This window comes from Lonchura striata, chromosome 12 (assembly GCF_050655825.1).
Source record: "Lonchura striata isolate lonStrDom1 chromosome 12, ASM5065582v1, whole genome shotgun sequence".
NCBI lineage: Eukaryota > Metazoa > Chordata > Aves > Passeriformes > Estrildidae > Lonchura > Lonchura striata.
Window position 1 is genome coordinate 10,367,446 of NC_140714.1, and position 27,674 is coordinate 10,395,119.

Here is a 27,674-nt window from a genome sequence, read left to right on the forward strand (position 1 = left end):
CTGCGGCTGCTGCCAGACCCAGGTGTGATTCCCTTGTAGAACAGTTGCATTCCTGAGCTGGAAGCATCACCAAAGTGTCCTTGTCCATCAAGTGCCCCGGGAGAGTTTGTGCTTGCTCTGTAGATATTTTACTTTGAAGCTCATTGGTAAAATGATAGGAGAATACACTTAACAGGTCTAAAACTGTCTTGGCAACGTTGTTACTGTTTAAAACCGCGCTCCTTCCCCTCTTGTTTCTCACATCAAGAAGCTGTCTTCTGACCACTCTCAGGGAAGAATCAGTTGCAAAGTAAAGATGTAAAATTACACCAAGTGAGCTGAAATTTAAAGCCTTGCCCTTACAGGGCGACGTTCAGCAGCCACCGTGCACCCTCGGCTCGCAGCAGCTGCAGGGTTTCGTTACTGCCCCTTCCAAAAACCTTCAACTCCTTTTGCTGTGCCCTGCTTTGAGCCAGGGGCACCATTTTATCTGTAAGAGCCCTTTAGCGTAGCATGACATCTGAGAGACTTCAGCAGGATATAAATTTGCTCTGGTACTGAGGTATGATTTAATATCCTCAATTGTTCTGGAAATTTGAGCTGCATGATTCAGGAGACTTGCATGAGTACGGTTACTCCAGTGCTTAATGAGATTTTTGTGCTTAAATGAATGCTGTAATCACGTTTCTAACACGCCGATTCAGAAGGGGAAGGGGAGAAAATCCCAATCAACGGGAGCTTTGCTCTGCCGGCGGTGGAGGCAGCCTTTTGCACAGGAAGCTTGCAACGCGACCTCTTGCAAATGCCAAAATGAGGAGGAAAAAAAAAAAAAACCCAAAACCCGCCAACTAACCCAACAAAAACCACCCCGACGAACCCAAACAGAGGAAACATCTTTCCGCAGCTATTAATCGCAGCCTCCTGTTTCCGCTGCCCGCGCTGGAAGCTGCCACCCTTTCCCCACCACCCTCCCCGGGCTCCGGGAGAGCGGGAGGTGCTGCGGACCCCGAGCGACCCCCGTCCTTGCTGGGAGTAAAGGGGGCACCGGGAGGGGCTCGGGGCCGCTGCCGGCGTGGCGGCACCGCGGTGGGGGCAGGACCGGCCGCTGCCACTCACGGCGCCGCCGCCTCCTGAGCGGGGGCCGGGCTCGAACCCGCGGGGCCGGGCTCGAACTCGAACCGCGGGGGCCGGGCTCGAACAGCGGGGGCCGGGCTCGAACCGGCGGGGCCGGGCTCGAACTCGAACCGGCGGGGGCCGGGCTCGAACTCGAACCGGCGGGGGCCGGGCTCGAACCGGCGGGGCCGGGCTCGAACTCGAACCGCGGGGGCCGGGCTCGAACCCGCGGGGCCGGGCTCGAACCGCGGGGGCCGGGCTCGAACTCGAACCGGCGGGGGCCGGGCTCGAACCCGCGGCCCCGCGCGGGGCGGGCGGGATGTGGCCGGAGCCGCCCGCGCCCGCATCGGCCCGGCCGCGCCCGCGGGGCAGCGGCGGCGCGGGCAGCGCCCCGCCAGCTCACCCAGCCGGTAAGCGCCGCGACCGGGCCGCGGGCCGTCCTCCCGCAGAGCGGGACTTGGTCTTCCCGTCTTTCCTCCCTCCTTCCTTCCCTTCCCCTCCCCAGCTGTTCCCTCCGCTCTCCAGATGTTGCGGCAAGAAGGGGGCTGGTCTTACCTGGGATAGCGCAGGGCCCCTGCTGAAAATGAGAGCATCTGGCAGAGGTTAATCCGGATGAGGGCTGGAAGGAGGTGATGGGTGAAGGATTTGCGGCACTGCCTGGGCCAACAATGGGACGGGCAGTGTGAGTGACAGTTCCATGAAGAAAAGAGATTTGATGGCAGCAAAAGGGCTACTGGTTAGAATTTTGCATGTTTATTTTTTTTCTTGTAAGATGCTGTGAGGTCATAGCAACTTCTCTGTAGATAGATGAATCATGTAGTGCGTGCATGTCAACTAAGACACAAAAAGAAAAGTATCCAGATTAGCACGAAGATCAAAGAATCGTCTTGTTATTGAGGAGTGGTGGACAGCTATGCTAGGTAGTAAGCATAGTACACATCTTGACCCTAGTCCTTTGCTGGACTGTGGGATGCTAGGATATAAAGAAGTCAATTTCTCCCATTTCTTGGCTAGGGGTGAGGTCCTGAAAGGGGTTGGATTCTGCTGGGCTCATAAGTTCTTTGTGACTCCCAGTGTGAGAGCTGGTAGGTCAAGAGTTCAGGCCATGTGCAGTGCCTTCTGCTTTCTTCTGGGAGTTCTCAGGGGAGCAGCCAGGATGCACAGCAAGCATTGCAGCATGAGCACAGGCCTAGGAAGAGATGCTGCTACAGGAAGGGAGATTGATTTGGCACTATACAAAGTTGAAGATAAACTAAGTACTAGTATTTGGGCCAGCAGAGTATCTTGGGTTAGGGGAGTAAGTGGTAGCTTGCCTTCAGGAGTACACACAGTACCACAGAATTTCCTGTCTCTCATCTGCCTGATACTTCTTTTTGTTATCTCATTGTTTCTGACTTTATTTTTCAGAAAAACTGTGATTCAAGAAAGCCACCATGAAAGGTGATGAAGTCCGGCAGAGGAGAAAAGAGGGCAGGTCTAGGAATGGAGAGAGATCCCGGCACAAAGGAAAGAGCAAGGGTAAACACAGAGAGAGCCGACTTGGCAGCCAGGAGGCAGAGGATGTCTCTCTGCGTACACAGCAGAAGCTGCTGGCTGAAGAGAAAGCAGCCATGGCAAAGTCACAGGAAGAGTCAGCAATCTCAATTTGCCTGCAAGTGCTCCTGCCATACCTCCTGGCTGGGCTTGGCATGGTCTTGGCAGGCATGGTTTTGGATTATGTTCAGGTAAGGGGAAGAAGCTCATCTGACATACCTGTTGTGGAATAAGTGGGGAACTTTTCTTCACAGGCAGGGGATTTGGTCTGGGAATGGCATAGTAAGGGAGGATTTGCAGCAGTTTCCTGTGCTTTCCCTCAAAGTCAGCTGTTATGTGCTGTGCAGTTCTCAAGAGACCTGGTGCTTTTCTGGTGCCTTTCCTTCTCTGGATAAAAAAGAGGACACGGTACTAAAGGGTACATGAAGGTTGATTAGGAATGTGGAGTCCTAATTGATCAGTGATTAGGAATATGCAGAAATCTCCCCTTGGTCCTGGGAAGAGGGTGGGTGAGGGCAGCCTGGGGTGGCACAGTGCTTTCCTGCAGCAGACACAGTGGTGACATATCTCGTGGATGTAGCTCTGGACAGTTCTGCACCTGCTGCTTCCTTGCACAGGGCATCAGCCAGCCCAGCACTGTTAACATTTCATACAACAGCTCAGCCCTGCCTGTGCACCACATCCTTTTCTAAGGCCTCACAGCAGAAGACTTGAATTCCTGAAGTCCCATTCCTGCCACTGTGGGGATCAGGATAAGACTTTTCTTCCTGTGGTGCTGCAATACAGACATTTAAGGCAATGATCAGCACCTAATTTTAGACAGTTTAAAGCTGATTATAAATTGCCATGCCTTTGCACTCTGGGTTCCTCTAACAGCATGCCTTTTTGTTAACCTTGTTATTTGACTAACTAGCTGTGAGGTCAAACTACCCTGACCTATCTGATACAGTGACACAGAAGCTACAGTGCTTACACTGACAACTTTCACAAATGTGGAGCTGTGTTCCTTTGTCATTAACCCAGGGCTGATCTCCCTGAGCTAGAAGAGCTAAAAAGGCTTAGGAGTGACACAGTATCCTTAACTGACCTTAGCATGTACTTGATACCCAGCAGAATGTCTAGTCAGATCATGGAACACCAGGCAAATGCAGAACCCAGTGTCAAACTAATTTTTGTCTCCTTAGACATTATTCCCAAGAGCCTTGAACACTGAGCAGCCACTTCCGTTTTTATTTTTTAGACTTTCTAGAGCTGCCTGTTCCTATGGACCTCTGACATTAAATGTATGTTTCTTCCTACTGTGAGTTATTAAAGTGTGAAATGGATTGCAGATGGGTTTATGATGTTGGAAGAGGACTTTTCCTTCAATGTTTCCTCCCTGGGAGTTTTTTTTCCCTAGAGGGAACTGAGCCACTAATATGAACAGAATGTGAAGCAAACCTCATTCTACTCTGAAACTGCAAAAGTCTGTTTTCTGGTTTTGCGAATACAGAGCTCACTAAAAGCCATCATAGTAGTGCTTAAAGTATGGGAAATCAACCCATGCAACATCTCATAGGAAATGTGGCTTTTGGCAATTAGCACAGTGGCTGTTTGTACATGACCATGGACTCTTGAGCACATCTCATCACGGACTTGCTGCTGCCCTTCCTTCCTGAGCCAGTCCTGGCCTTTGCCTGGCTGCTGTTGTTTCTGTGGGACACCAGTGGATCCCTGAGAGTCCCTGGGCCCCAGGCACTCTCCATCTGCCTGCTTTCCAGCTCTCCACAAAAGTTCTCTTCTCTGCCCTTTCCTAAAATGGGGAGGAGAAGAGCAAGTGAGAAACAAAAATACACTGCTTGGTGTAACAGAGAGCTCACAGAGTCAGGAGTGGTGGTGCTTGAGCAGCTGGGACAAAGCTTCATTCTCCTGTGAGCCCATGGTGTTGGGATAGTGCTTCCTGCTGCCACCTCTGCCACGTCGTGAGAGCATTCTGTCATTCCTGTCTCCTCTTTGCAGGGATGGCAGGGTGTGTATGAAACTGTGCTCTCAGACAGTTGCCATCTTTCTGTTCTGTTTTTTGTACTGTGCCAGTGGAGGGGCATCTAGATCAGGGTCAGGACTCACCCAAGAGGTTGTTTCTGTCCTCCAGGACAGTGCTACTTGTTGACTAGCAGGCAACATGAGGATGGATCTGTGTGCAGAGAAGGGCAGCAGTGCACTTCTCCAGGTTTTGCCTTCTTGAGTGGCACAGCCATAAGCTGTTGGGTTTTTTTTTAGTCTTTTCACTAGCTAGTTACGATCTTTTTCCCACTGTTGAGCAATGCTCTCATTCTTCTCAAACCTGATGTATGTTTTCTGGACAAATAAGGTATATTTCTTCGCCAGGAAAATGTGATGCATCTCTCTGCTGATAAATATGGTGTGGCTCTTTATCAGAGGCTCCTTAAATGCATAATAAAATGGCCCAGTGTACACACATGGGTCACCTGAACCAATTACCTCTCTGCATACTGATTTATCGGTTGAGGGCTTTTTATGGTGCTTGCTTAGCAGGAGAGAGATGGAGCATGATAAACTCATAAACCCTGTCAGGCTGACGCTTTAGTACAGGATGTGTTGCTGCTGTGTTTTTTAATGTCATTTGAGTCATTCAGTCTCATTGATATTTCCTTTACATTAATGCTTCTGCCTGTCATCAATCCAGTTAGCTGATAGAGTGACATATGGGACTAGGTAGGCACATTATTAGAACTGGAAAACCTATGTGTTTGTCCAGAAATTTTGTCAAGAAATTGTCTTTTGTTTCCTTGAAGCCTCTGTGAATGACTAACTAGAACTGGGCCTTCATACTGTCATTTCTCTCTTCCCAGCTGGTATAAAGAGGTTGGGTCATGTGTAGTTATTATAGGATTTTTATTAACCTGACTCTTCCAGATATTTTATGGTGGCATAAAAAAGGTGGGACCTTTTTTCCAGTTAGATTAGCTGAAAGGTACTGTCCTGTTAGCTTTCAGCTAACTGGACCATTGTTAGGTGGTGGAGACACATGTACACACCAAGGCAGCTGGGAGTGGAGAAGGTTTTAGGGGCTGTACCAAAATAACATCGAAGGACAAAGCCTCTGTAGCTTGCATTTGTTTTCCACTCTGTCTTGCTTTCAGGGAGATCTGCTCTGTCACCTCACTTGGTGTGAATTCAGACCAAAGAAACACTGTCTAAACAGCCGAGAGCTTCCTCAGTTCCCAGTTTAGCTGCAAGTATGTCATGTTCCCTCCAACTCCCCCGCAGTGCTGGGGACCCTGTCACAAGGACAGAGTCCACGAGCCATTAGCCTTTTCCTCTCTGCAGAGAATGTGAAGGAAGGGGTTGATCCATCCTAAAAGGTGGTTTTTAAAGCTTTCTCACCCTCTGATTCAATTAGTTTGCCCGAAATAATTATTGGAAAGGAGCCTAGGCATAATACCATGACTCTTTTCCCTACATGCCTGACTTTGAGCTGAAGCCTTTACAGAGCAGGATACAATTTTTTTTTTGGCTGTATGTATGTAGCCATGGTACAGCTCTAATTTTACCTTGTATAAAAGCTTAACCATGAAGCCTTTGGGGTGAGACCCCTCTCTCAAAGAGCACCCAGGAGCAGCGTGTTTCACTTCGGAACAGGAAGGGTGACCAGCTCACAGCGTGCCCTTTCTCTGCCTTGCCTGTCGTGCAGAGAGATTATGGAGCTACCTTAAATGAGCTCAGCTAGGACTCTTATCTTGGCCTTTGCAAACTAGCAGAAAGTTGAAGTGATGACAGCAGATAAGGGTGCTCGCTTTTGAAGCTTATTGGCTGGTTCTCTGAACTTCTTTTCCCCGCTGAGAGCCGGTCATTCAGAGGTACAGCTGGCACAGCCTGGTTGTTGTGCCCCGCCGAGACCACGGAGCGGACACGAGGGGCCGGGGTCTAGAAGGGCAGATCCTGTGTCACCAGCGGCTCAGCCGTGTCACCTGCCTGGGGACGGGATCTGCGCAATGCCGTCAGCTGAGAGAAACGCGGGCTCCTGCTTCCCCTGACCTTCCTTCACCTTGGAGAAGTGCAGAATGGATCGTGGTTGGTAACTCCCCACCTCCTCGGCCTCGGGACAGTGAGGAAAGTCCAGCAGAGCTTGTGGTGGGAGCGAGGGAGCCGAGCTGGGCTGCTGTGCGGCGGGCTTACTCATTAAACCATCGTATCAAACGCGCCGCGCTCCGACGAGAAATGTAACCCGAGCAGAAAGGACACCAGTGTGTTTGAGCACGCTGAGAGATTCTTGTATGACTTGTTACTCTTTCAGTGCTGTAGCCTGAGCAGGTCTTACTGGTTTTTACCGAAGCGGTGGGAGCTGAATGGGGTGTGGGCTCGTTTCTATTCATCCACAAGCATCTCTACAATCTTCTCTTCTCTTTTTTAATTTCCCCCTGGATATAAATCAGAGAAATTGTGTCCATCGAGTTTGCTGCCACCTGGGCTCAACCCAGCTGAACCAATTTTGGAGGATACCATTGCTGCAATCTTCTGGACGTGCTCCTAGGAGGAGAAGAAACTAAAGGAATTTGGCATCGTTGCTGTAGTTTGAGGAAAAACATTCCTTCTGACTTTGGACAGAGCTACAAAAAGGATCTGTGTCATGTCCTAATCTCCCTCCATTTTCCTGCTGAGCATGGGGTAACAGCGTGTGACCATGGTGGTCACCCAGTTACAGCTGGAACTGTGCTTCCATGGCAAGAAGCTGAGAGGTTTCACCTGCAAGTTGACCAGGTCGGCCAGTGGATTTCTCCCAGAGACTTCATTCTCCATTGCCTCCCAGATTTTTGTGCCATTCCTTCTGGCTGGCTTGGGAATGGTAGCTGCTGGCCTCTTGATGGATGTTGTTCAAGTAGGTACCTGTGCTTAGGCAACCTGTAGTGAGAGGGTGGGCTAAGGCTCTGACCTGGAGTATTTGAGCTTGTTTGTTTTTAATGAGTGTGGTCCTAGCAGCCAGACAGCAGTATGGCTGTGGGCTTGTTCTGTGCTGGAGGGACACCATCCATCTCCTTCAGATCAGTAGCTGGGTTCCTTGTGATGTGGGACACTGGTTTTCAGATGGCTGCCTAGCACTTTGCTGGGTATGTTAGACTGGGCGCTCCTTTTTCTCTGTGGAGCTAAACTCTTTGGTAAAGACTCCTGTGAAGCAACTGGATCAGGCTGCAGCATATTCCCTTGTTGCATGATATCATTTCTTTCCTTCAAAAATTGCTGATAAGGAGATCTAGGTCAGGGTTGTTGTTACGTACCTGTTTTACTTAGAGGCAAGTTCATGCTTTCAGGTCTTTGCAAACAACCTAATATAATCTTTGGTCTAGAAAGCATTTAGATACTGTGATGAGAGGCATGCCACCATAAAATGATTAGCATTGCCTACAAAGTGAATGCTTCTTGGGCAGTCTCTGAGGTGGGTATAAATTTAGAATAACTTCCCATGACTGCTGGGGAGTGCTGCAGCATTTACACCATTGTGTCCCAACCAGGATCTATCCCATCCGTTTTTCTTTATACCGGTGGCACAAATAGAAATGCAAAATTTGATCTGGTAGATTTACAAATGCTGGTAGATTTACAAATCAAAAGTCTGGCAGAGTTTCCCAAGGATATATCCTATACTCTGAGCTCACTGGAGTACATTGGATTCTCTGGCATTAATACCACAGGATGAGCTAAATATGGATACATGAATGTTTGGAAAGACAATACCTTGCTTGTTTTTTTCTAGCACTGGAAGAAACAAAGAAGGCAGAGAAGTCGAACTAAAGAAAGCACAAGGAATATCAAAGAAGGGTTAACTGGAGTGGCACAGGCTGTTGCTGGGCTGTGTTTGTCATCTCCACTTGGTGCAGTGCTTAGGCACAGACCTGTCTTGCAGCATTACAGAAGTTCTCAAACTACCCAAGATGTTATGTTGATAGTTAGCATTTATCTCAAAGAAGGAGAAAGACGTAGCACATACCCACTCTGTACTTTAGAGTGAATAGGTCTTTGTTTAGAAGAAATCATTTCACTTGCTAAGAACTGAGCTGTGCCCAAAAATGTAACTGTATCCAAACTGATGAGAAACACAGGCCATGTATGCCTACATTGCAACTGTCCTTTGAATAACAATGTGCAATCTAGTTTGTGTATTTGCTCACTTGACTCATAGAAATGGGGTCAGGTGTAAACCACAACCACAGGAAGTGTATAATTTGGTGAAGTATATTGAAATATAAACATTGAGTCCATGGTTCAGCTCCCAGAGGAGGGAGCCCAGTGCATTGAGAGTCACAAATGGCACAGGAGAGATGTTAGTGAGGTGAGCTACCATGGTACCAACAACCCCACAGCTAAAAACAAAACCAGCAGCTGGGAAAATGCAGAGATCTTAGCCTTTAAAGGTTTGGGATGTTCTTTAGTGCTTCTTTGTCTTTGAGCTGTTTATTTTCAACTTCCTGCAAGTGTGAGAGATACAAAATCACAGTCCTGTCCAACTAAAACCTGACACTAAGTTTGTTTGCTCGAGGCCAGGTCCCATAAGACTCATATTGCCAGGCATGAGGGCTCACATACTGAAACTACAGGTTTTTCAAGTCCAGGAGCCTGTGGTTTGCCCGTTTTCTAGTGGTTCTTCTGGCTAAGGAATGTTTTGCCCTAGTGACTGCAAAACATTCTTAGGAAACTCTGTGTCTTCCTTGGAAAGGGAGATATATGGGCAAGCTTAAGGATGGTATCTAGAGCATAGATAACACTGAGTTTAATCCTGCTGAGTTTAATCAAGATATTTAATACAAAATATCTTGAAATAACTTGGTTCTGTGTTGTGAGTCCAGCTGATGCTGTCTTTTGCAGAGCTCATATTGCTGTAAAGAGAACAAAGTGTAAATTGCTCATTTGTGTCCTATCAAACTTCTCAGGATTTTAGCAGTTTCTGATCTACTCTGGGATGAGTAACCAAGAACTGTTCATATTGCTGTTTAAAAGAAAAATCAACAGAACAGATTTATCTAGCCTAGTTGACTCCAAGGCTCAGACCTGGGTGTCCCATGCTGTAGGAAAAGGATGCCCAATGAAGTAGATGTTTGCTATTTTCTCTTCCTGAGCGTGCAGGGGATGCAGTCTCTCTGCAGGGCTGATAGCACAGCACAGGTTTTTTCCTTCTGGACATTTTTGCCTCTGTTCCAGTGATCCTTGGCCCACTGGTCCTTCTGGATTCTGGGCTGGCTGTCATTGCTGGAGACCTTACAGGGCCCTGCCAGTGTTTGGCCCACTTTTGTACAGTAAGGTGAAGAATCATTTTGAAGCTGACTGATCAGATTTCAAACCAGAGAATTCAGGAGGAAAGCTTCCCTTTCATTTTCCCTTTCCACACCATTGGAGTGGGACACAGTCCAAATAAAAGCCACAGATATAAGACATCTCTTTGTTGACAAAAGCCCATGGGATGATTAGCTTTGAAAAGGATTTCAAATTGGCTTGCATTTTATACTCTAGGATATTTTGATCTTTCTGTTGACTTGTTCAGAGTAATGGGAAACCCCTGAGGCTTCTGAGTTGCTGCCATGGGAGATGGATGTCCTTGGGAGGCACCAGGACAGGTTGGGTTTGTGAGGACAGTGTGAGGAGCTCCAGCACCGAGGCTGGGGGGCTGCAATGAGGCTGGGGGGCTGCAATGAGGCTGGGGGCTGCAATGAGACTGGGGCTGGCTCAGTGCATCCATGATAACCTCTCTTCCTCTGAGGGACCCCACGAGCAGATCCAGCTGCTATGGGTAGGACATGGAATTAACCAAACTTCTTCCGAGCTGAGTTCTAGGGCTGAAACTCCATTATGAAAATGTGAAGTGGGAAAGGGTCCCTCTCTGGCTGTGTATCTGCCTGTGTGAGTTTGCAATGCTGCATGGAATGTTTTTGTTCTTTCTAGGCCAGTTTTCATCTCAAAGGACAGAGACATTTCTAGGCTTTGTCCAGGTGTCTTCATTCAGGCATCTCCTTGCCCACATGGCTCCAAGCTGCCCACTCATCACTCTTCCAGCTGGCAGTCCTGCAAGCTGATGGCACAGGCATCATCTGTTTATTCTGTATTTCTGCAGTCACTAACACAATGAAGTCCTGGCTCTTGTGGTATAAATCATTAAGAATCTTTCCTTAGGCTGTAGGTGAGTCACTAATGAGACTCCAATAGAGGCAATTAAATCAGCTTTTTTTTTAATTAGTACAGTTGTGTGATTATTAAATGTTCAGAGCTTTCAGGTGTAATTATATGTAAGGCAAAGTCCCAAAACAAATCATACCTCATATGCTGAAACTTCTGATGGCTTGAAACCTGTTAAATCTATTCTGTCACAAGGACTGGACCTTACCTAGATATACCAAAGTCATATTTCCCAAAGGTGGCATGCACAGAAAATACAAACAGTCGAATTTTCCTGTTGCTTTCTATTTATGTCTTTTTATGTGCAAAATATGCAAGGTCTTAAGTATGAATTTTCTGCATGCCTCTGTGCTTTAGATGATTGGGGAGTTTTACATTGTGACTGTGAAGTCTGTGTTTCCTCCTCTTTCTTTGGAAGATATCAAAGATGTGTTTTGGATTTATTCTTAATTAAAGAGAGAGGAGAGAGGGGAATATGAATCTTTAAAAGAGATGTCCACCCCCAGCTTTTCTCAGGCATTTAAGTTCCATGTTAACAAATTTAAACAAAACTGTAGCATGTCAAATAAGGGGACAATTTTTGTGTTGTTTGTTGTTTATGCAACAGTAACATACCTTGAACATTTTGAAATGTGCCTGTTTCTACCAGTGGCAGGAAAAGTGCCTTTTTTATATTGATAATAACATTTTTGCTTATTATGTGCACTTCTGAGGTGCCTTGCACCACACGCTCAGGACTGGCTCAGCCCCAGTTTCATTCATCCTGACTGAGAAGGAAGCTGTGATGAATTCCCAGCAGACAGACACCTTCCCACAGCTTCCTGCAGCTTCCCATGGCACAGCCAGAGAAAAACACTAAGCTGTTGCACCCTGTGTGTATTTCCTAACAGCCTGGCAGCCGAATGTGTCACCATTTGTGTCTGTCCAACCACCTGGATATTCAGGTTTATAGAATCCCAGTGGATGTGAAAAAAGTGGGTAGGGATGTGCTGGTTTGTTTTGTCCTCTAGTGCCAGAATTCAGGACCACAGTGGGTAGAACAAACAAATCCTTCACATGATGTGCTGCTAAATGATGGAAATCTTTGCCACAGGATGGCACATGGGTTGGAGGGGGGGAGTTTGGATGAGGACCTGGAAGAGAAAGCCTTTCAACACTGGGCATTGTGCAGCAAACCCCCACCAGTTCAGTACCCTGTGGCATATAGTCATAGTCTGGAAAATACACAGGAGAATTATCCCATTTACTTGCCATTTTTGTAGCTTCTTGCTTTATACACCCAAATTGGATTATTGGCTAAGGATGGGTTAGATGGGCCTTTGATCTGACTCATTGCAGCCACCCTTTTTTCCTTGTATTCTGCTCTTGGATGCTGGGCTCATTACTTTTCCTTCATGCTGAGTGGCCCCATTCTGTGATTTCATCCTGATTTAAACCTCTCTGGCTACAGCAGGGCTTTGCCAACACCCTTGAATGCACAGAGGAGGAATGAATTCTATTCCTAGGCACTGTATGGTACATAAATTAGAGAACACATGTCAGTTAAAAAAGTTTCTTACGTTTTCAGATTGTCTCTGGCATTGCAGCTGGTTCAACAGCTTTGTACAGTTCAGCTTCAGAGGAGCAACAACAGTCAAGATATTGGCCTAGCAGTCTGGCTTATGAGATATCTTAATTAAAAACATTTTTCCACCTGTACTGAAATTGTGCTTGGTAACAGGAAGATTTAGGAACTGCCTGTGGAGAAGAAATGCAAAAATCTCATTCCCTCCCTCCATCAGTCTTAGATGCTTGATTTGGTAAGAAAAGATAGACACAGCTTCTTGTTGTGGGATCATTTTCCAGATCTTTGTTTTTGTTCTTATGAGTTTGGTTATCAGTAGAGCTTCCTAGGTTCTAGTCATAGAGGTTCTAGTGCCAGTGCAAAGGATGGAGAACATGCTCTATTAAAGTTGCCTTGTGAATCTTAATTACTTTTAACATTGGTCTTGGCTGATGCTAAAGGCAGGTTTTAATTGGTGGGTTTCCAAAATCTTCTGTTGCCCCTATAAGGAATGCTCCTTCCTCTTTAGGGTAGTGCTTTGTTGTGCATGAGATGAGACAGAATACTGCAAGCTGAAAATTCCTTCCTTCCTTCCCAAAATGCAAAACATAAAATGCATCTGGGCAGCATCTGCCCCTGTGTGCACAGGGCACCTGGAGGTGTGAGAGAAGAACCTGCTGCCCTGGGCTGGGCAGCACCACAAACTGAGGTCATTGCTTTGTCTCCTTGCAGCACTGGGACGTGTTCAGGACAATTACAGAAGTGTTCATCCTGGTTCCTGCCCTGGTTGGCCTGAAGGGTAATCTGGAGATGACACTGGCATCCAGGCTCTCCACTGCTGTGAGTGTTAACAGGCTGGTGGGGAGTGCTGGGAGGGGAGGGGGGGGGGGTGATTAGCAGGAGACATCAGGAGATTCTTAATTTATGTAATCACACTGTGTATGAGAGATGCCCTTTGCTGCTAACTAGAAACTAGTGGGGTGTGAGCATTAAAATAATGTGTTTGCCCTCATTTTGTAACTGGAACAGAGAATTTCCATCCGCACTTTGAAGGTGAATTAATCCCTGGGTGGCCACTTGCTGATATTTGGGGCGCTGTGACACATGAAGGAGACAAAGCCAGGGCTCCACAGCTGTCAGCTTCACTACTGGATTGCTTTTCTGTGGGTATTGATCCTTGAGGGCTTCCCAGCAATCCTACCTTGGGGGGAGCAGACTGAGGCTTCTTGGAACCTGCAGCAGCTTTTGCTGCTCTGTATTTGATCTCTTCTATCTCCCTAAGCAATTTTGTTTACCTTGGTCTTTTTTTTTTTTTTTTTTTTTATAATGCCTCAGGAGAAAATGTAGCTTACCAGAGCAATTTAGGGGGAACAAAGGACAAAAAATAGTTTTAATTTGTTCAGCTTTTTGTCTGCGTGGGCTGTGGTGGATATGCCCACTTGACTTCTACCTGGGTGCCCTGCAACACCTCTGCACCTCCAGTGTGAGCCTCTGATGCCCCTGGGACACTGGGCTGGTGGAAAAGTGTCAAGAAGGAAGTGCAGGGAAAGGTGGGAGATGGTAACCTGCATTTGCCTCTCTCTGGCAGCCCCTTTCCCCCAGGGAGCAGGTGAAACTGTCTTCAGCAGCCACCTGTACCACAGAAACAGCTTTTCAGAGTGTCTCTCTTTACTCCTAGGCTAACACTGGACAGATGGATGATGCCCAGAAACAATGGAAAATGGCCACCTGCAATTTAGCCCTTATCCAGGTGAGTCACTTCAGCTGGGAGATGAAAAAGTCCCTTTTCTCTTGCTGTGTTGCAGACCTGCAGCATCTGTTCCAGCAGTGCTGAATGCACAGCTGGTGATTTGGGGCAGGTATCCTCAACACAGCCAAGCAGAGCCAGGACTTGACCTCCAATAAAGCTCTTTGTGGCCCCAGAGCTTGTAGTTTAGCTGTAAAACACATCTAGGCATTCATTGCCTTTGTGGACAAACTGAACTAATAAAACTCCTTTTGCAGCAGGAGCTGTGGCACAATCCCTGTTCCACAGCAGCCCCTGGATAAAGCCTGTCATTTACTGGCAGTGTGTGGGAATCAGCCTTGGCCAGGAGGGGAGAGATGGGAGAAATTGCCTCTGTAAAGGCAATTCTTCTGCTTGTTAAAATCCAGAACCAGCCTAGAGTTTGCACATGGCAAGACCTCAGGGCTGGCAGCATCTGTCTTGTGTGCTTTCCCTTATCTCCCTGCACAGCTCCAAACCTCCCAGGAGTGCAGAGCTGATGGGGAGCCCACTTTTGTCTTGACCAGGACTATTCCTTTGCTGATGGACTCAGTGTCCTTTGCTGAAGTGTTATCTGCCCTTTGCAGGCCCCCAGAGATTTTCTCCAAACTTTGTCAGGATTTATTTTCTGATCTAGTGGAGCCTTGTGGGGCTGCTGTTTAAGTACTCAAACAATCAGCATCTGTGCCAGGCTTTGCCCTCCAAGCTGTGTGGCAGTGCTGCAGCCGTGTGGAGCTGCCAGGAGAAGATGTGTGCTCACCAGCTGTCCTTTGGTGCCCAGGTCCAGGCCACCGTGGTGGGACTGCTGGCTGCTGTCGCTGCTGTGATCCTGGGAGCCATCTCCAAGGGCTCTGTGGAGCTGAGCCAGGCTGCTGTGCTGTGTGCCAGCAGCGTCACCACGGCCTTCATAGCTGCACTTTCCCTTGGTGAGTGGTTCTGGTCCCTCAGATTGAACATGCAGCACTCAGGTGGGGAATGAGCTGTCCCTGTTCCACCAGGGAGGCCCAGCTGGCATGCCTCTGGTCTGGCAGAGGGAGGAGGGATGCGGGGAGCTGGGTCTGCTGCTTTCATCCTCTCTGCATCCTGCCTTTGCTTCTCTTCCCCCATCATCTGTTGCTCACTGGCATGCACAGGCAGCAATCAAAGTGTGCTTCACCTGACACGTGAAAATGCCCCAAGCTGTGCATGGCTGTACAGACACCCCCACTCCGTGTCCCTTGGGTGTCACATGAGCCATCTACACCGGCCCTTTCCCAGGGGAGGGTGAAACAACATCACCCAGGCCATGGAGGGTCTGTTAGCAAACAAATCCAGACCAGGCTCCAGATGGGCTTGGGTCACCCCACACCCTGAGCAGGGCTGTGGCCAGCCCTGCAGTTTGCCTGCTGTGAGCTGACAGTCCTCTCCCCTGGCCCTTCCTCTTCCAGGGGAATGTGATGGGCTGGACAGCTGGAGTTGCTCTGTGTGGTCTCAAGATCTCCAGTTTGTAGATCTGCCATACGAGGGCAGCATGATACCTGAATAGAGCAGCTGGCACAAAGGATACTGCAAGTTTCCTAAATGAAAGGGATGAGTTAGAACAACTGCATATCCCTAAACTGGAATCAAAGGCTGGTTGTAGATACCTTTGATGAAAAACGTGGGATGAGGCAGTTGTTAAATACCAGCAGCTCAGCTTTCATTACTCTTCCCTACAATCTCCCTGCTTGGTGTGGTACAGAGAGGCTTTGCTGCTGTCCTGTCTCAGGTTTGACATCAGTTTTTTCCCTGGACATGGTCACAGGCAGCCTGAGTGTGGGTGTGCACGATGGCAAGCTGCTGTTTTTATGGCCAGGGAGGGAAGCAGCATGAACTGTGCTGAGGGGAGGGGAGCGTGGGTGTCTGGGAGGGCTGCTGTGGAAATGTCACGTTGTGTGAGGATGTGTTTTTGTGTTAGGGATGTTGCATCAGGGAAGATGCATATGGAGCATTTCTTGGGGTAGAGCTGATGCTCCTGTGCATGATCAGCTTTGGAGAGGCTGTGCAGACAGGCACAGAGAGGTTGTGAGCTGGAGGAAATCCCCATTTCTTGGGCTTCCTTTGGTGCAGTCTGTCAGCCACAGAAGGACTTTGAAGGGATGTCTTATGTCTTGTCTCAAGGCTGCCTTTGCTACTTAGCAGTGGAGCCTGGCCAGGGCTTATTCCAGGTGCTTCTTCCACAGACCTGTGAGAGATCTGACAGCTGAGGGATTCCCACATCTTCATCAGGGGTTGGGGTTTGTGCTCCTAAACTTACTTGGACATGCAAAACCTCTCTTCTCCCTAGCAATGCTGAAAAGCAGCTCAATATTGCAGGTGCACCTCAGAGGACAAGGGAAGAGATGTGGGCCACCACCATGACCCCTTGACTCGGGAGCTGCTCACAGCATCAATATTCATCCAGTGCAAATTAAAGCAGCCCCAAAGGCTCTGGGACACGAGGGCTCAGTCTGGTGGCTGGGCTGAAAGGCTAATGCAGGCTACTGTAAGGATGCTCGTTGCTCCTTGGTGATTCAAACTTTGAGAAATTTCAGTCTAATATGGAAAATATCTTTGTGCTGTGGAATCCAGAGGAGGGGATGCACCAAGAGGCTGCTGCATGCCTGCTGTGTGCTTATCTATGAGTGTGCTTCGTGCCTGGTTCTGCTTCAAGGCAGCAAAGATTAGGCTGCTCAGGAGGGGAGCTTCTCCATTTGGGCTGCCTGCTGGTATTCTGCTTTGATCCCTGGAATTTGTTTGTGTGCCTCTGGGCCCTTGGTGCAGTTTATAAGGACAGAGTCGTGCACTTCAGGTTGGTGAAAACAAAAGGACAAATTCCTGGGGGTGTCCAGTCTCCAGCTGCATGGTGCTGTTGTGGGTAACGTGCTTCTTTCTTCTCTTAGACCCCCACGTCCTTCTGGGAACCAGAACAGCAGCTCTGGGGTAAAACACAGCCAAATGTCATCTCTGATGCCTGCTCTGTGTCTTCTCTAGGTCTGGTGATGATTGGTGTGATCATTGGAGCAAGGAAAGTTGGGATCAATCCAGACAATGTCGCCACACCCATAGCAGCGAGCCTGGGAGATTTGATAACCCTTTCCCTCCTCGCAGGGATCAGCAGCACACTCTTCAAATACATAGGTACAGTGTTCAGCAGGGAACTGCAGCTCAGCAAGGGAGCTCACATATCCTTGGGAAATTACTGCAGGCTGCCTCAGCATTTATGGCATGTTTCAGAATGGAGGCTGTCATGCCACTGGGGTAGAAAAATGACCAAAGAGGTTTTTTTCCAGACTGTCTTTTAGTAGCAAACTGGAAGGCAGAGCCTAGTAAACACAACTGGGATTTGTCAAAGAAATGACCAACATGTATTGTGCAGCTTTGGAACAGAAGGCTGACATATGTGACGCTGACTCTGTTCCTCGATCTGTCACTGGCCAAGCAAAACTTCTTCCTGTGCATGGGTAATAGCAGGTCCCTCTTCACAAGGCAATTCCAGGGGTTTGGCACTAGTAAGATATTCTTGTATCCTCTTACGTGGAGAGTCATGGATGAACAAGATATTCAGTTGGAGGGAAGTATCTGCAGCGTTTGTGCCTGCAGGACTCTGAGCAGGAGTTGTGGTCTGGGTTAGCTGTGCTGCTGGCTGCCAAAGGCTTGGGCACCTGATGACCCTCAGAAGTTCAAAACATTGGTGATATATGTCTGTTGCTTTTTAAATGCTAGGCTGTTTACTGTGAGCCTAAGCTAGAACAGAAATGGGAAAATAAAAAGATCCGGCAAACTCAATTCCATTTGAAACCCAAACTGTTCCTTCAGACTGAGCAGAAGCAGTGAGGCAGCTGTTCTCAGTTTGCATAACTCATTCCATGTGCAAGAACAAGTGAGGGAGTGAAGGAGCACACACTGCAGGGAGAGGCCTATGATTCACTTCCATCCTGTCCTCCTTGAGCTTCAGAGGTGCTTTTTTTTAATAGGATTTTTCCATGATGCCATTGCATCTGCCTCTATAAAGCTAATCTCACTTTCAGTTGCTGTGCCTCAGATAGTATCTCCCAGGGAGCACAGGGCAGAACAACATGATAACCTCTATGGCTGTGACCAGAGAGCATTTCTGGGGTTGCCAGAATAATTTAAAGACCCTCTTGAGATGGAAAATAGTCAGCACACAGACACCAAGTCACTGGGAGCATGAAGTGAAGCAGGTAGAAGAATAGCACTGCTGATGGTGCTTGAACAAATCCATTTCCCTGCCCAGTGTGTAATGAGGTACAAGTCACACTCTACAAACTTCTGGGTCCTACCAAAATGTATATGTATCCTTCAAAAACACTGATGAGTCTGTAAAGTTTGAAGTGCTGTGTGCCACTTGATGCAGCACCTTCTCCTTCTGCAGAATATCCTCTTGCCAGAGAAGATTCTAATTTTTTTTAAATTGCGTCTGGTCCTTCTCAGTCCAGCATAAAGGAGATACAAACTGTGCCAAAAGGTTTCAGCTTGCTTATGGGCTGCCTGTGAGAGAATGTAGCAGAACTGGAATGTGGAGCCTGAAGACCATTCATCCTACCAGGAGCCTTTCTGTGGGCTCTGGTAAGGTTTGATCAACTCCTGTGCTCTGTGCCTGCATTATTTAAGAAGGAATTAGTTGCTCAAAACAACATGTGGTGTGGGTAAGAGATCCAGTACAGCAGCTAAGTCTGTCGTACAACCCTCCTGTCCTGGATGACTCCAGAGGGTAAAGTGCACTGACAAAGCTCTTAACTCCCAGGAGGAGCTGCATTTCAGTGCCCACTGAAGCCACTCAGGAAGAGTTGCACCTCTTTGTGTAAGAGCCTTTGATGAGCAGAGAAGATGCCATTATGTCAGTACTGTCACATCCATGTAGCCCAAGACCCTGGCAATGGTGCTTTTAAACATGCACACTTTGAGCTGATTCATCTCCCAGATTATCTGCAAAGCCAGCATTACATCCCACTGCCTTTGGCCCCAGCTCAGAGACCAGATAGAGAGCTTTGTTGAAGAAGCATTTTTGTATCAAAAGGGGGTTGGCATCAGCCCCATTGCTCGAAGGTGTTTCTCGTGCTTCTGAGTCATGTTTATTTTCTTTTAGTGCTGCACATCTACTTATTTTTTAATTTCTTTGCTTTTAGAGATCACTCCAAGGCTATGCCTCTGCTGAATGAAAGAAGCACCTAATGGAAACACATGCAAGCTCACACAAAAGAAATCCCAGATCTTAACTGGCTTATACGTGCCAGAGAACATTTGTTCCTATAGAGCAGACCAGCTGCTCAGCAATTCTGTCAGCTTGCCTCCTAAAGTATTTCCTACCCACCTCTTGTGTGAGGTGAAGGTATGAGGTGTCTGCCCTAAGTGGGATACAGCTTCCACACAGGAGTTTCCCTCTTGCCCTGCTGTTTGATTTATACCCTGAAGCCAGAAATTTTGTAACTTTTTGTCTTTCTTAGTTGGAGATGGAATTGGAGAGTTGTTCGTCTTCAAATATAACTTGCTTTGAATCCTGCTGATTTTCAAACAGCATCCTCTAGCAGCGAATTTCAGGGATTAATTATGGATTTCTGTGGTGGAATGAGGTGGTTTTGTGGGGACTATCATGCTTCATGTGATTTTTCCTCTAACATAACTTGGTTGGAGCAAGAGCCCTTCTGCATTTCTTCCCATCTTTGTGCATTACGATTTTGGCAACCAGTGAAGCTTTGGGTATTTAATTCAAGATTTCTTTTCCTTGCCAGATGTGAAGTACCTTTCTCCTCTGATCTGTGCTGTATTCATTGTCATGATCCCTCTCTGGGTTGCTATTGCCAAGCAAAGTCCTTCCCTGGCCGAAGTCCTGAAGTCTGGGTGGCAGCCGGTTATTGTTGCCATGAGCATCAGCAGGTAAAGGAGGCACAGCTCCCAGCCCTGTGTGCACCCTGGGCTCACTTAGAGGGCCACCAAAGGTGACACTGGCAGGGACAGCAGGAGGGTATTTGCCCAGAGCTTCCCAGCCATTGCTGACTCTCCAACAGACTTTCTTATGATTCTGTAAAATTTTGAAGTACTGTGTGCCACCTGCTGCAGCACCTTCTCCTTCTGCAAAATAACCTCTTGTCAGAGAAGATTCTTAGGTTTTTTGGTTTTTTTTAAATTGCCTCTGGTCCTTCTCAGTCCTGCATAAAGGAGATACAAAGTGTGCCAAAGGGTTTCAATCTGTCTCTCTTATTTGTGAGACAGCTGATAAGGAGCCCCCAAAGGACTGGAAAAAGCAAATCATTCTAAGTCTCACTCGCACATCCAGGCACCACATGGGTGAAAGACAGGAAACTGAACACAGATGATGATCATCACGAATTGTCAGGCTTCAACCTCATTCTTATCCAGCTGTAAAGAGAAAATACTGGTAAATGTAGAGCCAGGTAGTCCCTTCTTCCTGTGCTACATCTTTCAGCTGAGATCTGGAAGAGAATTTTTAAAACCTGCTAAGTCTAGTATGGAAGTATAACAAAACTTTGTGGGAGGATGATAATGCTTTCCTCACTACTACCAGTTTTGCTTGGGTGTGGGCAAGGAGGTCCTTCTGAGCTCATTCTGTTAACAAAATCTGTAATGCTTTCTGTAGGGGGAAACTGAGCTGTAAAAGGAGTACATGGTGAAAAGTCCAGCCCTGGCAATGGGGCAGATGCAGTAACCCATGTCAGTGTGCTGTTTTCAGTGTAGGAATTGCCCTGGGAAAAGACTGGTCCAACCTCATTTGCTGTCCTTTCCTTAACAGCATTGGTGGGCTCATCCTGGACAAAACTGTAACTGACCCAAACTTTGAAGGCATGGCAGTTTTCACACCTGTGATTAATGGTAGGTTGGGCATGGGGGTTCTGTGCATGCTTTTATTTATTCCTCCCCTTCCTCCCAAGCCTTCTGGCATCCACCATTGCCACTACACAGAGATCAGTGTCCAAGTCCCTGCTCCCATCACGAGTGGAAGTGAAGCTGCTGGTCCCCATCATGTTCCTGCTTATGTTTTGAGCAATATAGCAGTGAGGACAGAGCTGTGCAAAAAGGTTAGCAGCATCTCTGAGAGCTGCGTTGACACTTCTCATAAAATCAGACCTACTGGGATGTCTCAATAAATCCATTTTCCCTTGTTTCCTTTCCTCCACTCAGTAATTTGTGTGGTGCAGTCATCCCCTATACAGAATGTTGATAACTAGTAATATAATTAGATTATACATGTGTATGTATCTGAAAGATTATATGCATGGATTTGATATAATTGGATTTATATATATATATATCTCAATGTGTTTTGTGTGTATATTTATACTTATATTCACAGTATACACACACCTATCAGCACAAACTGCTGGGGATCCTGGTATCACTGGAGATCCACTAGCTTATTCTTCTGCTATTATAACATTCTTGTAGGGCAGTCCCATTCCAAGGGAAACCCAGGTTCCTAGGGCTTCATGCCACCCTGAAAGCACGATGTCCTGTTGCAGTGCCAGAGGGTGTCACCCAGCTGCCACCTGCCTGGATCTGCAGAAAGACAACCGCCTTGCTGACAAAGCCTTTCCAGCATGGTTAGTCAAGGAGCCTCCTTGGGAAGTCAGCAGCCATTTAACTGAGCAAGGAGAGCCCCAGACATGGCTCTGTGGGACAGGTGACCTGTTTGGCAGAGCTGCTGGCAGAGTTGTGCAGTGCTCTGTGTCTTTGCACAGGCAGCTCTTCACTCTGCACGTGCAAAGCGTGGCAGTGCATGGCTCAGGTCCCATCTTCAGCTCTGGTGAGACAGCCTGGATATTTTCACTTTGATTCCTATCTGGAAAATCTCACATTTAATAATGATTTTTTTTTCTCCAAGGAAGGGAAAGCATGAGAAGCCTGTAGCATCTGGCTCACTGTTATCTTTTCTGTGGCATTTCCACCCTGAAAATACTTAGGGTGGTGGAAGCTTGGTCCACAGATCATTATCCTTCTATTTCCTACTGGAAAATGTAGCTGCTTTTTCATGTTTGCTGCAATTAATCAGTCTGGAATGAATTAATTTACTTTAATTTGCTAATATTTTTGGGTTCTAATTAATTCTCATGATTCCTTCTCATTTACCAAGTGTGTTAGGTACCTTCAGACAGACATATAATTACTCTCTGTGATGTTTTGTTGTCTTTTGAACAATAATATTTCTCTGAGTGAGTAAATCCAAGCAGTGTCCATGAGCAGCACCTGCACTGCTTTCCCCAGGTGTTGCTCACAGACTGTGTCCAACCAGGTGCAATCACATCATCTTCAGAGGCCACATGGCATTTACATCCAGTGCTGGGGAGAAAGGGAAAATGTTTTCAGCCAGCAGCCAGAAGAATACAATTACTGGAGCCTTCGTGAATTTTAGGAGCTGTTCCTGCAAAGTGAACAGTGCAGCACCCCTAGGGAATGCAGGGATCAGGTTTTCTCTTTTTCTCACTGCTGCTCTCAGTGAATGCAGATTGACTCACCTCAGGCTAGGTTTTGGAGTGATGAAGGTGGTTTACAGGTTTTCTGTGTTTTGTCCTCACAGGTGTTGGAGGCAATCTGGTTGCCATCCAAGCTAGCCGAATTTCTACATTCCTGCATTTCTGGAGCATGCCTGGGGTTTTGCCATACAAAATGAGGCAGAATTGGCCCAACCCTTGCACTACATTCTTCTCATCAGGTAGACCCTGAACCCTTGGTGTCCATGTCTCAAGGTCTGTCATCACATTCCCAATTCCCAAGGAATTCCCATTCCCAAGGAATATGGCTGGTGAAGGACTAGCTGGGTTTCAAAGGCAGAACATTCCCCTTCCTCAGAGAATATTCTGATCAGAGGGGAAACATCCTTGCAGTGGGCAGCATGAAAAAAAGGCTTAAGGCGTATTTGCTCACTGGCATGCAAAGAAAGTGGCCTTCAGGGAGCTCTAAAGAAAGTAATTGAAAAAGAATCTTAGATTTGATCTAACAGAAAGTCATTTTAATGGCCAGCCTACAGCCATCACCTGTGGACAGAGCAGTGAATAGACCATAATCTTGCTGAAAATCAGCAATTCCTCTGTCTTCAGCACTAAAAATACTTAAGCATCAGCAAAACTCAATTTTGGGTCTATTGTCTTTACAGAGTTCCTCTTGATTTTCCCTGTTAGGTTGAGAGTTAGTGCTAGATCAAACTATAAACTGGGAAAATCTGTTGCAGTGAGGCAGAGCAGAAGTTGTGGGAGGCAGAGAGCAGCTGAGAAGAGTGTTTGCAAGAATCAGAGTGGATCAGCATGGAGCACAAAGCCTTTGGCATGTAGTTTCAGTGCTAGGCAAAGCTGCTGGGCTGATCCTGCAGATGCTCCCTATGTTTGTGTGATCTAGAGAAGGCATTAGCAATGAGGCTGGTGGGAGGGTGCAGCCCCAGGTTTATGCATTAAAATATGCAGTGTCCTGTCCTCCCCTCACCCTCCCCAGCTGCTGTTACCCCTGTTTCTGTCTCTGTGCTCTGCAGGGGTGAATTCCAAGTCAGCACGGGTCCTGTTCCTCCTGGTTATCCCCGGGCACCTCGTGTTCCTCTACACCATCCATCTGCTGCAGGGAGGCCACACGTCCCTGTCCTTCACCTTTGTGATGTTCTATCTGGCTGCTGCTTTGCTGCAGGTAAACCCCAAACTCTCATCGAAAAGGAATCTGTCAGATAACATAAAACCAGCATTCTCCAGGTTAAAGAGGAGCCACAGTAAAACATTCAGCAGCAGCCTCTGTTCCTTGTCATTTCAGATGTGCTTCTGCCAAGAATCATGTACATTCTGTAGCTCCAGTAATACTTCACCCAAATTGCCAGGCTGTAGTTTCCCACATGAACAGAGCCGTGCTTTAGGGTGAGTGAGGAAAAAGTTCTCAGCATCCACTGAACTGCAGCAAGTGTCCAGAGACACACTTAGCAAGAAGTACCTTGCTTTAAAATGTTCACTCCTTGAGTCTCTGAGCTCCAAGTTATTTCCAGGCTGCCACTTGTCACCCCAGCAAGGTGAGGAGCAGTGAACTCCAGCCAGCAGTTTTCCCCACCCGTTTTGGAAACCACTGTCAGATGTTATGGTGAAGACCTAGGGAAGCCCTCTGGGCAGGGCCATGTGGGCAAAAAACAAAGGGAAAGCCCAGGCTCTGAGCAGTTCATCTTCAAAAGTAAAAGTTCCTGGTAGGCAATGAGCAGATCATCTGATTTGTTCTGCTTGTTCTCTTTTGCTGCTTTTCTTACCCTGTAAATTTTATTTTTCACACTCAGAAGTGCACGTGGCTGTTGCCTGAACTCACAGACACTCTGACTTCATGTGCCCTTTTAAATGAGTGATTCATTTGCATGATGAGGTGGCTGACTCTCACTTTGCCTTACAAGCAGCCTTGTGTCTGAGGGTGAATTCCTTGTGTGTGTAAACAATCAGTTTTTCTCAACCTTTGCACAGCCCCAAGCCCAGAAGCACAGCCACAGTTTAAATGAAAATATTTATTCATTTTATGCATTGAGGTAACTCCTCAACCAAAGCCAAGCATGAAAAAACAAGAGTAAATGACAGCATAAAAAGAAGCATCCCAGCAACACCACTGACCCTGAAAGATTCCTGTGGAGGCCAGTGGAGGAGGGTACACTCAGCCTGGCCCTTTTCTCCCCTCTGTTATACTTTATAAAGAAAGACAGAAAGAAAAAGGATTGGAGGGAAAGTTTGGGTCACTTGGAGGAAGCCCAAGATCAGAGGCCCAGAAAACATGACCTCAGAGGAGTGATTGAATGGACTGGGGTTAGCTAGTTCACAGTAGAGAGACTTGAGAAAAGTCTGGTTAACAGCCTTTAAATTGCCAAATTTCTGCAGGAAGGGGCAGAATAACATTTGCTATGTGGTTATTAGGGGAGGAAACATGAAATCTCGGATTTCAAATGGAAAAAGGCAGATTTATGTTAGGCCTTGGGAAAAACAAAAATGGGAGGGGAAAAAAACCATGGGGATGATTGCTTTAAGTGTGACATCTCCATCTGAGAGTTGTTTAGCACAAGTTAAACAAATTTTCCATCAGGGAAGATGTGGATGTATTTGATCCTGAATTAAGGAAGACAAATGATCTGTGTAAAACTCTCAAGTTTCCAGCCAGCGTTAGTTTCTGTGATTCTGTTATTTAATTTACTTCCCCCATCTCTCCTCCTCCCTTTCTCCCAACCCAGCTTGCAGTTTTCACCTTTAGAAATGCTGCCTCAGGCTTTGGTTCCTGATGTGCTGTGGTCTCCCATGGAGGGACCACAGATGTGGGGTACAAATTCTCTCTCCCTTCTTAATTCAATTAACTAGATAGTCTTTAATCTTTAACCGAAGTATTTTTTTCTGCCATCTGTTTATCAGAATCGGGAATAAAATAAGAATTAAAAGAAATCACAACAAAGATTTTTAAACTGTTGAGATGGAAAAAAAAAAAGATTTTTTTTTTTCTTAACATGTCAGTTCTGCTTGGGATATCTTTGATGTAAAAACTGCCTCAAACTCCAGTTGTCCACTGAGACTTTTAGGAAAAACAAAGTACACATGATGTGAATTTTTAACAGAAAAAAGAAGGACAAAGAGAAAAAAGTCTGGCTACGAACTTGTCCTTTGGGGTTGCCTGCATATTCACAAAAACCCTTCATCTGGTGGAATGAGTGGGAGCACTCCCATTCAAGGCATGGGGATAGGAACTGTACCTTTGGGAGATGCTTTTTGGTGGCCGGGCTCTGGTTTGGGCAGGCAGTGCTGGTGAGCAGCTCAAGCAGGGTCTCTGCACTGGTGGCTGGCAGCAGAGGGCTGTGGCACTGTGGGTTTTGTGATGCCAAAGGGTAGGAGCCAGCTACACCCATCCCATCCCATCCCATCCCATCCCATCCCATCCCATCCCATCCCATCCCATCCCATCCCATCCCATCCCACCCCAGTGAGGAACCCCAGCTCTCTGGGGAAGGTGGAAGGCTCAGTGGTCCCTGTTAGCTCTGCTTCCCTGGCCATGGCCACATCACTGGCTCTGAGCCCAGGGTTTGTGTGTTACCTTCTCTCTGCCTTGCTCTCCCAGGTGGGGATCCTGCTCTACGTGGCCGACCTGATTGTGCGCCTGATGTGGAGGAAGGCTCTGGACCCAGATAATTTCTCCATCCCCTACCTCACTGCCCTGGGTGATCTCCTGGGCACTGGGTTCCTGGCCATCTGTTTCCGCCTGGTTTGGCTCATCCACGGCGCAGATATGAACCTGGGCAACTGAGAGTGCCTGTGCTGCTCTCTTCCCTCGTGCTTCCCTCCGGGACACCGGGGTGCCTGGCACTGGGTGCTTCCCTCCGGGACACCGGGGTGCCTGGCACTGGGTGCTTCCCTCCGGGACACCGGGGTGCCTGGCACTGGGTGCTCCCTCCGGGACACCGGGGTGCCTGGCACTGGGTGCTGGCTCACCCGGCTGGGCTGGGCCTCCCCTGGCACCCCGACACCCCCTGCCCTCCCCGCCGTGCCTTACAGCCGGGCCCGCCCCGAGGAGTCAGCACCCACAAACCCTGCCCTGCCAGCGAGCAAAGTGGATGGGAGGTGTGAGCACCCGTGGTCACTGCTGTGCCTGGCAGACAAGGCAACAAGGAACGTTTCGGCCACTGGGAAGGAAGGAATTAAAGAAGGAATGAAAGAAGGAGCATTTGGGCCGTGGTCTCAATCCCCAGCACTGACACAGCCCCGAGGCTGCCCCAAAGCCTGCGAGGTCACTGCCTCTGATCTGGATCTTGCAGCCCCTCCATCACACTCTGACTTTCCACCAAGGGAAATTCTTTATTCACCCCACTTTTCTCCCGCTCCTAAAGTAGCAGAGCAACCAGGTCTTTAAATTTGGCTTGTCTCCATGGCTCAGAGGTTCAGGATCTGAGGCAGTGTGCTGCTGGCTCATGCCCAGTGGGAGGTTATTTAGGGATACCACCTACCTGCCCTGACAGCATCGCTGGTGTCTGACCAAAAAGCTGGTTAGATTGCATTTTGAGGGCAGGAAGGTTTGTTTTTACGGTTTATGAAATGTCCAGTAATTGAAATGTTTATAGAAACACACACATAAATAAAGTGGGTAAAAAAAAAAAAGAGTAATGCTGTGGATTTTCTTGCCCCGGACTCTGCCTGTTTTTAGTTCTAACTTGTCAGGTAGAACTTCTTGTTTTTTTCTCATCCATTCAGGGCTGGACAACACAATTTTAATAGGGCTTCAGGAAAATCAATGTTTCCTAACCAAGAATGTTTTGTCACCCATATGTTTCAGGTTAGAATTAAAGCCTCTCCCACAGTCACCATCCACTCATTAACAACTGCTCTGCAACAAGTCCAGGAGCTGCTGGTTGGTCTGGGTGATGATCAGGCACTAGGCTGTGGCCAGTGGCTCCTCAGGTCCTTGCTCCAGGGTGGCAATCTGGTGCTACCAAGGACATGTCAGGGAGGCTTTTGGGGCTGGAAGCAGCCAGTTCTCACTGAAATTGAAGAAGTAATAGAGTCCTCCAGATAATAAGATGCTGAAGAGTCAGGAGATGAGGAAGTGGATCAAACATTTGAAAAATGTCAC

At 47.5% G+C, this 27,674-nt stretch overlaps 1 protein-coding gene across 5 annotated transcripts; it reads left to right on the top strand.

Moving 5' to 3' along the window:
• Positions 1 to 308: 308 nt before the first annotated feature.
• On the top strand, positions 309 to 27,202 carry SLC41A3 (solute carrier family 41 member 3). 5 transcript variants are annotated; one of them, XM_085590488.1, is made up of 11 exons: positions 309 to 541; positions 2,500 to 2,816; positions 13,064 to 13,171; positions 14,010 to 14,081; positions 14,878 to 15,022; positions 17,088 to 17,234; positions 19,847 to 19,991; positions 20,866 to 20,945; positions 22,648 to 22,782; positions 23,593 to 23,741; positions 26,169 to 27,202. In XM_085590488.1, exons 2-11 carry the CDS (start codon positions 2,526 to 2,528, stop codon positions 26,352 to 26,354), a joined length of 1,458 nt encoding a protein of 485 aa, XP_085446614.1. In that variant the 5' UTR covers positions 309 to 541; positions 2,500 to 2,525; the 3' UTR covers positions 26,355 to 27,202. The 5 variants fall into 5 exon arrangements, with proteins under 5 accessions (XP_085446614.1, XP_021387521.3, XP_085446615.1 ...); XM_021531846.3 differs by lacking the exon at positions 309 to 541 and adding an exon at positions 1,358 to 1,502; XM_085590489.1 differs by lacking the exon at positions 309 to 541 and adding an exon at positions 1,571 to 1,828.
• Positions 27,203 to 27,674: the final 472 nt, after the last annotated feature.

Bases quoted from the DNA above. Each gene is read 5' to 3' on its own strand.
- SLC41A3 (XM_085590488.1), top strand. From the start codon at position 2,526: ATGAAAGGTGATGAAGTCCGGCAGAGGAGAAAAGAGGGCAGGTCTAGG. The intron at 2,817-13,063 runs GTAAGGGGAAGA...GTCTCCTTGCAG, and splicing joins TGGTTTTGGATTATGTTCAG to CACTGGGACGTGTTCAGGAC. The intron at 22,783-23,592 runs GTAGACCCTGAA...TGTGCTCTGCAG, and splicing joins CACTACATTCTTCTCATCAG to GGGTGAATTCCAAGTCAGCA.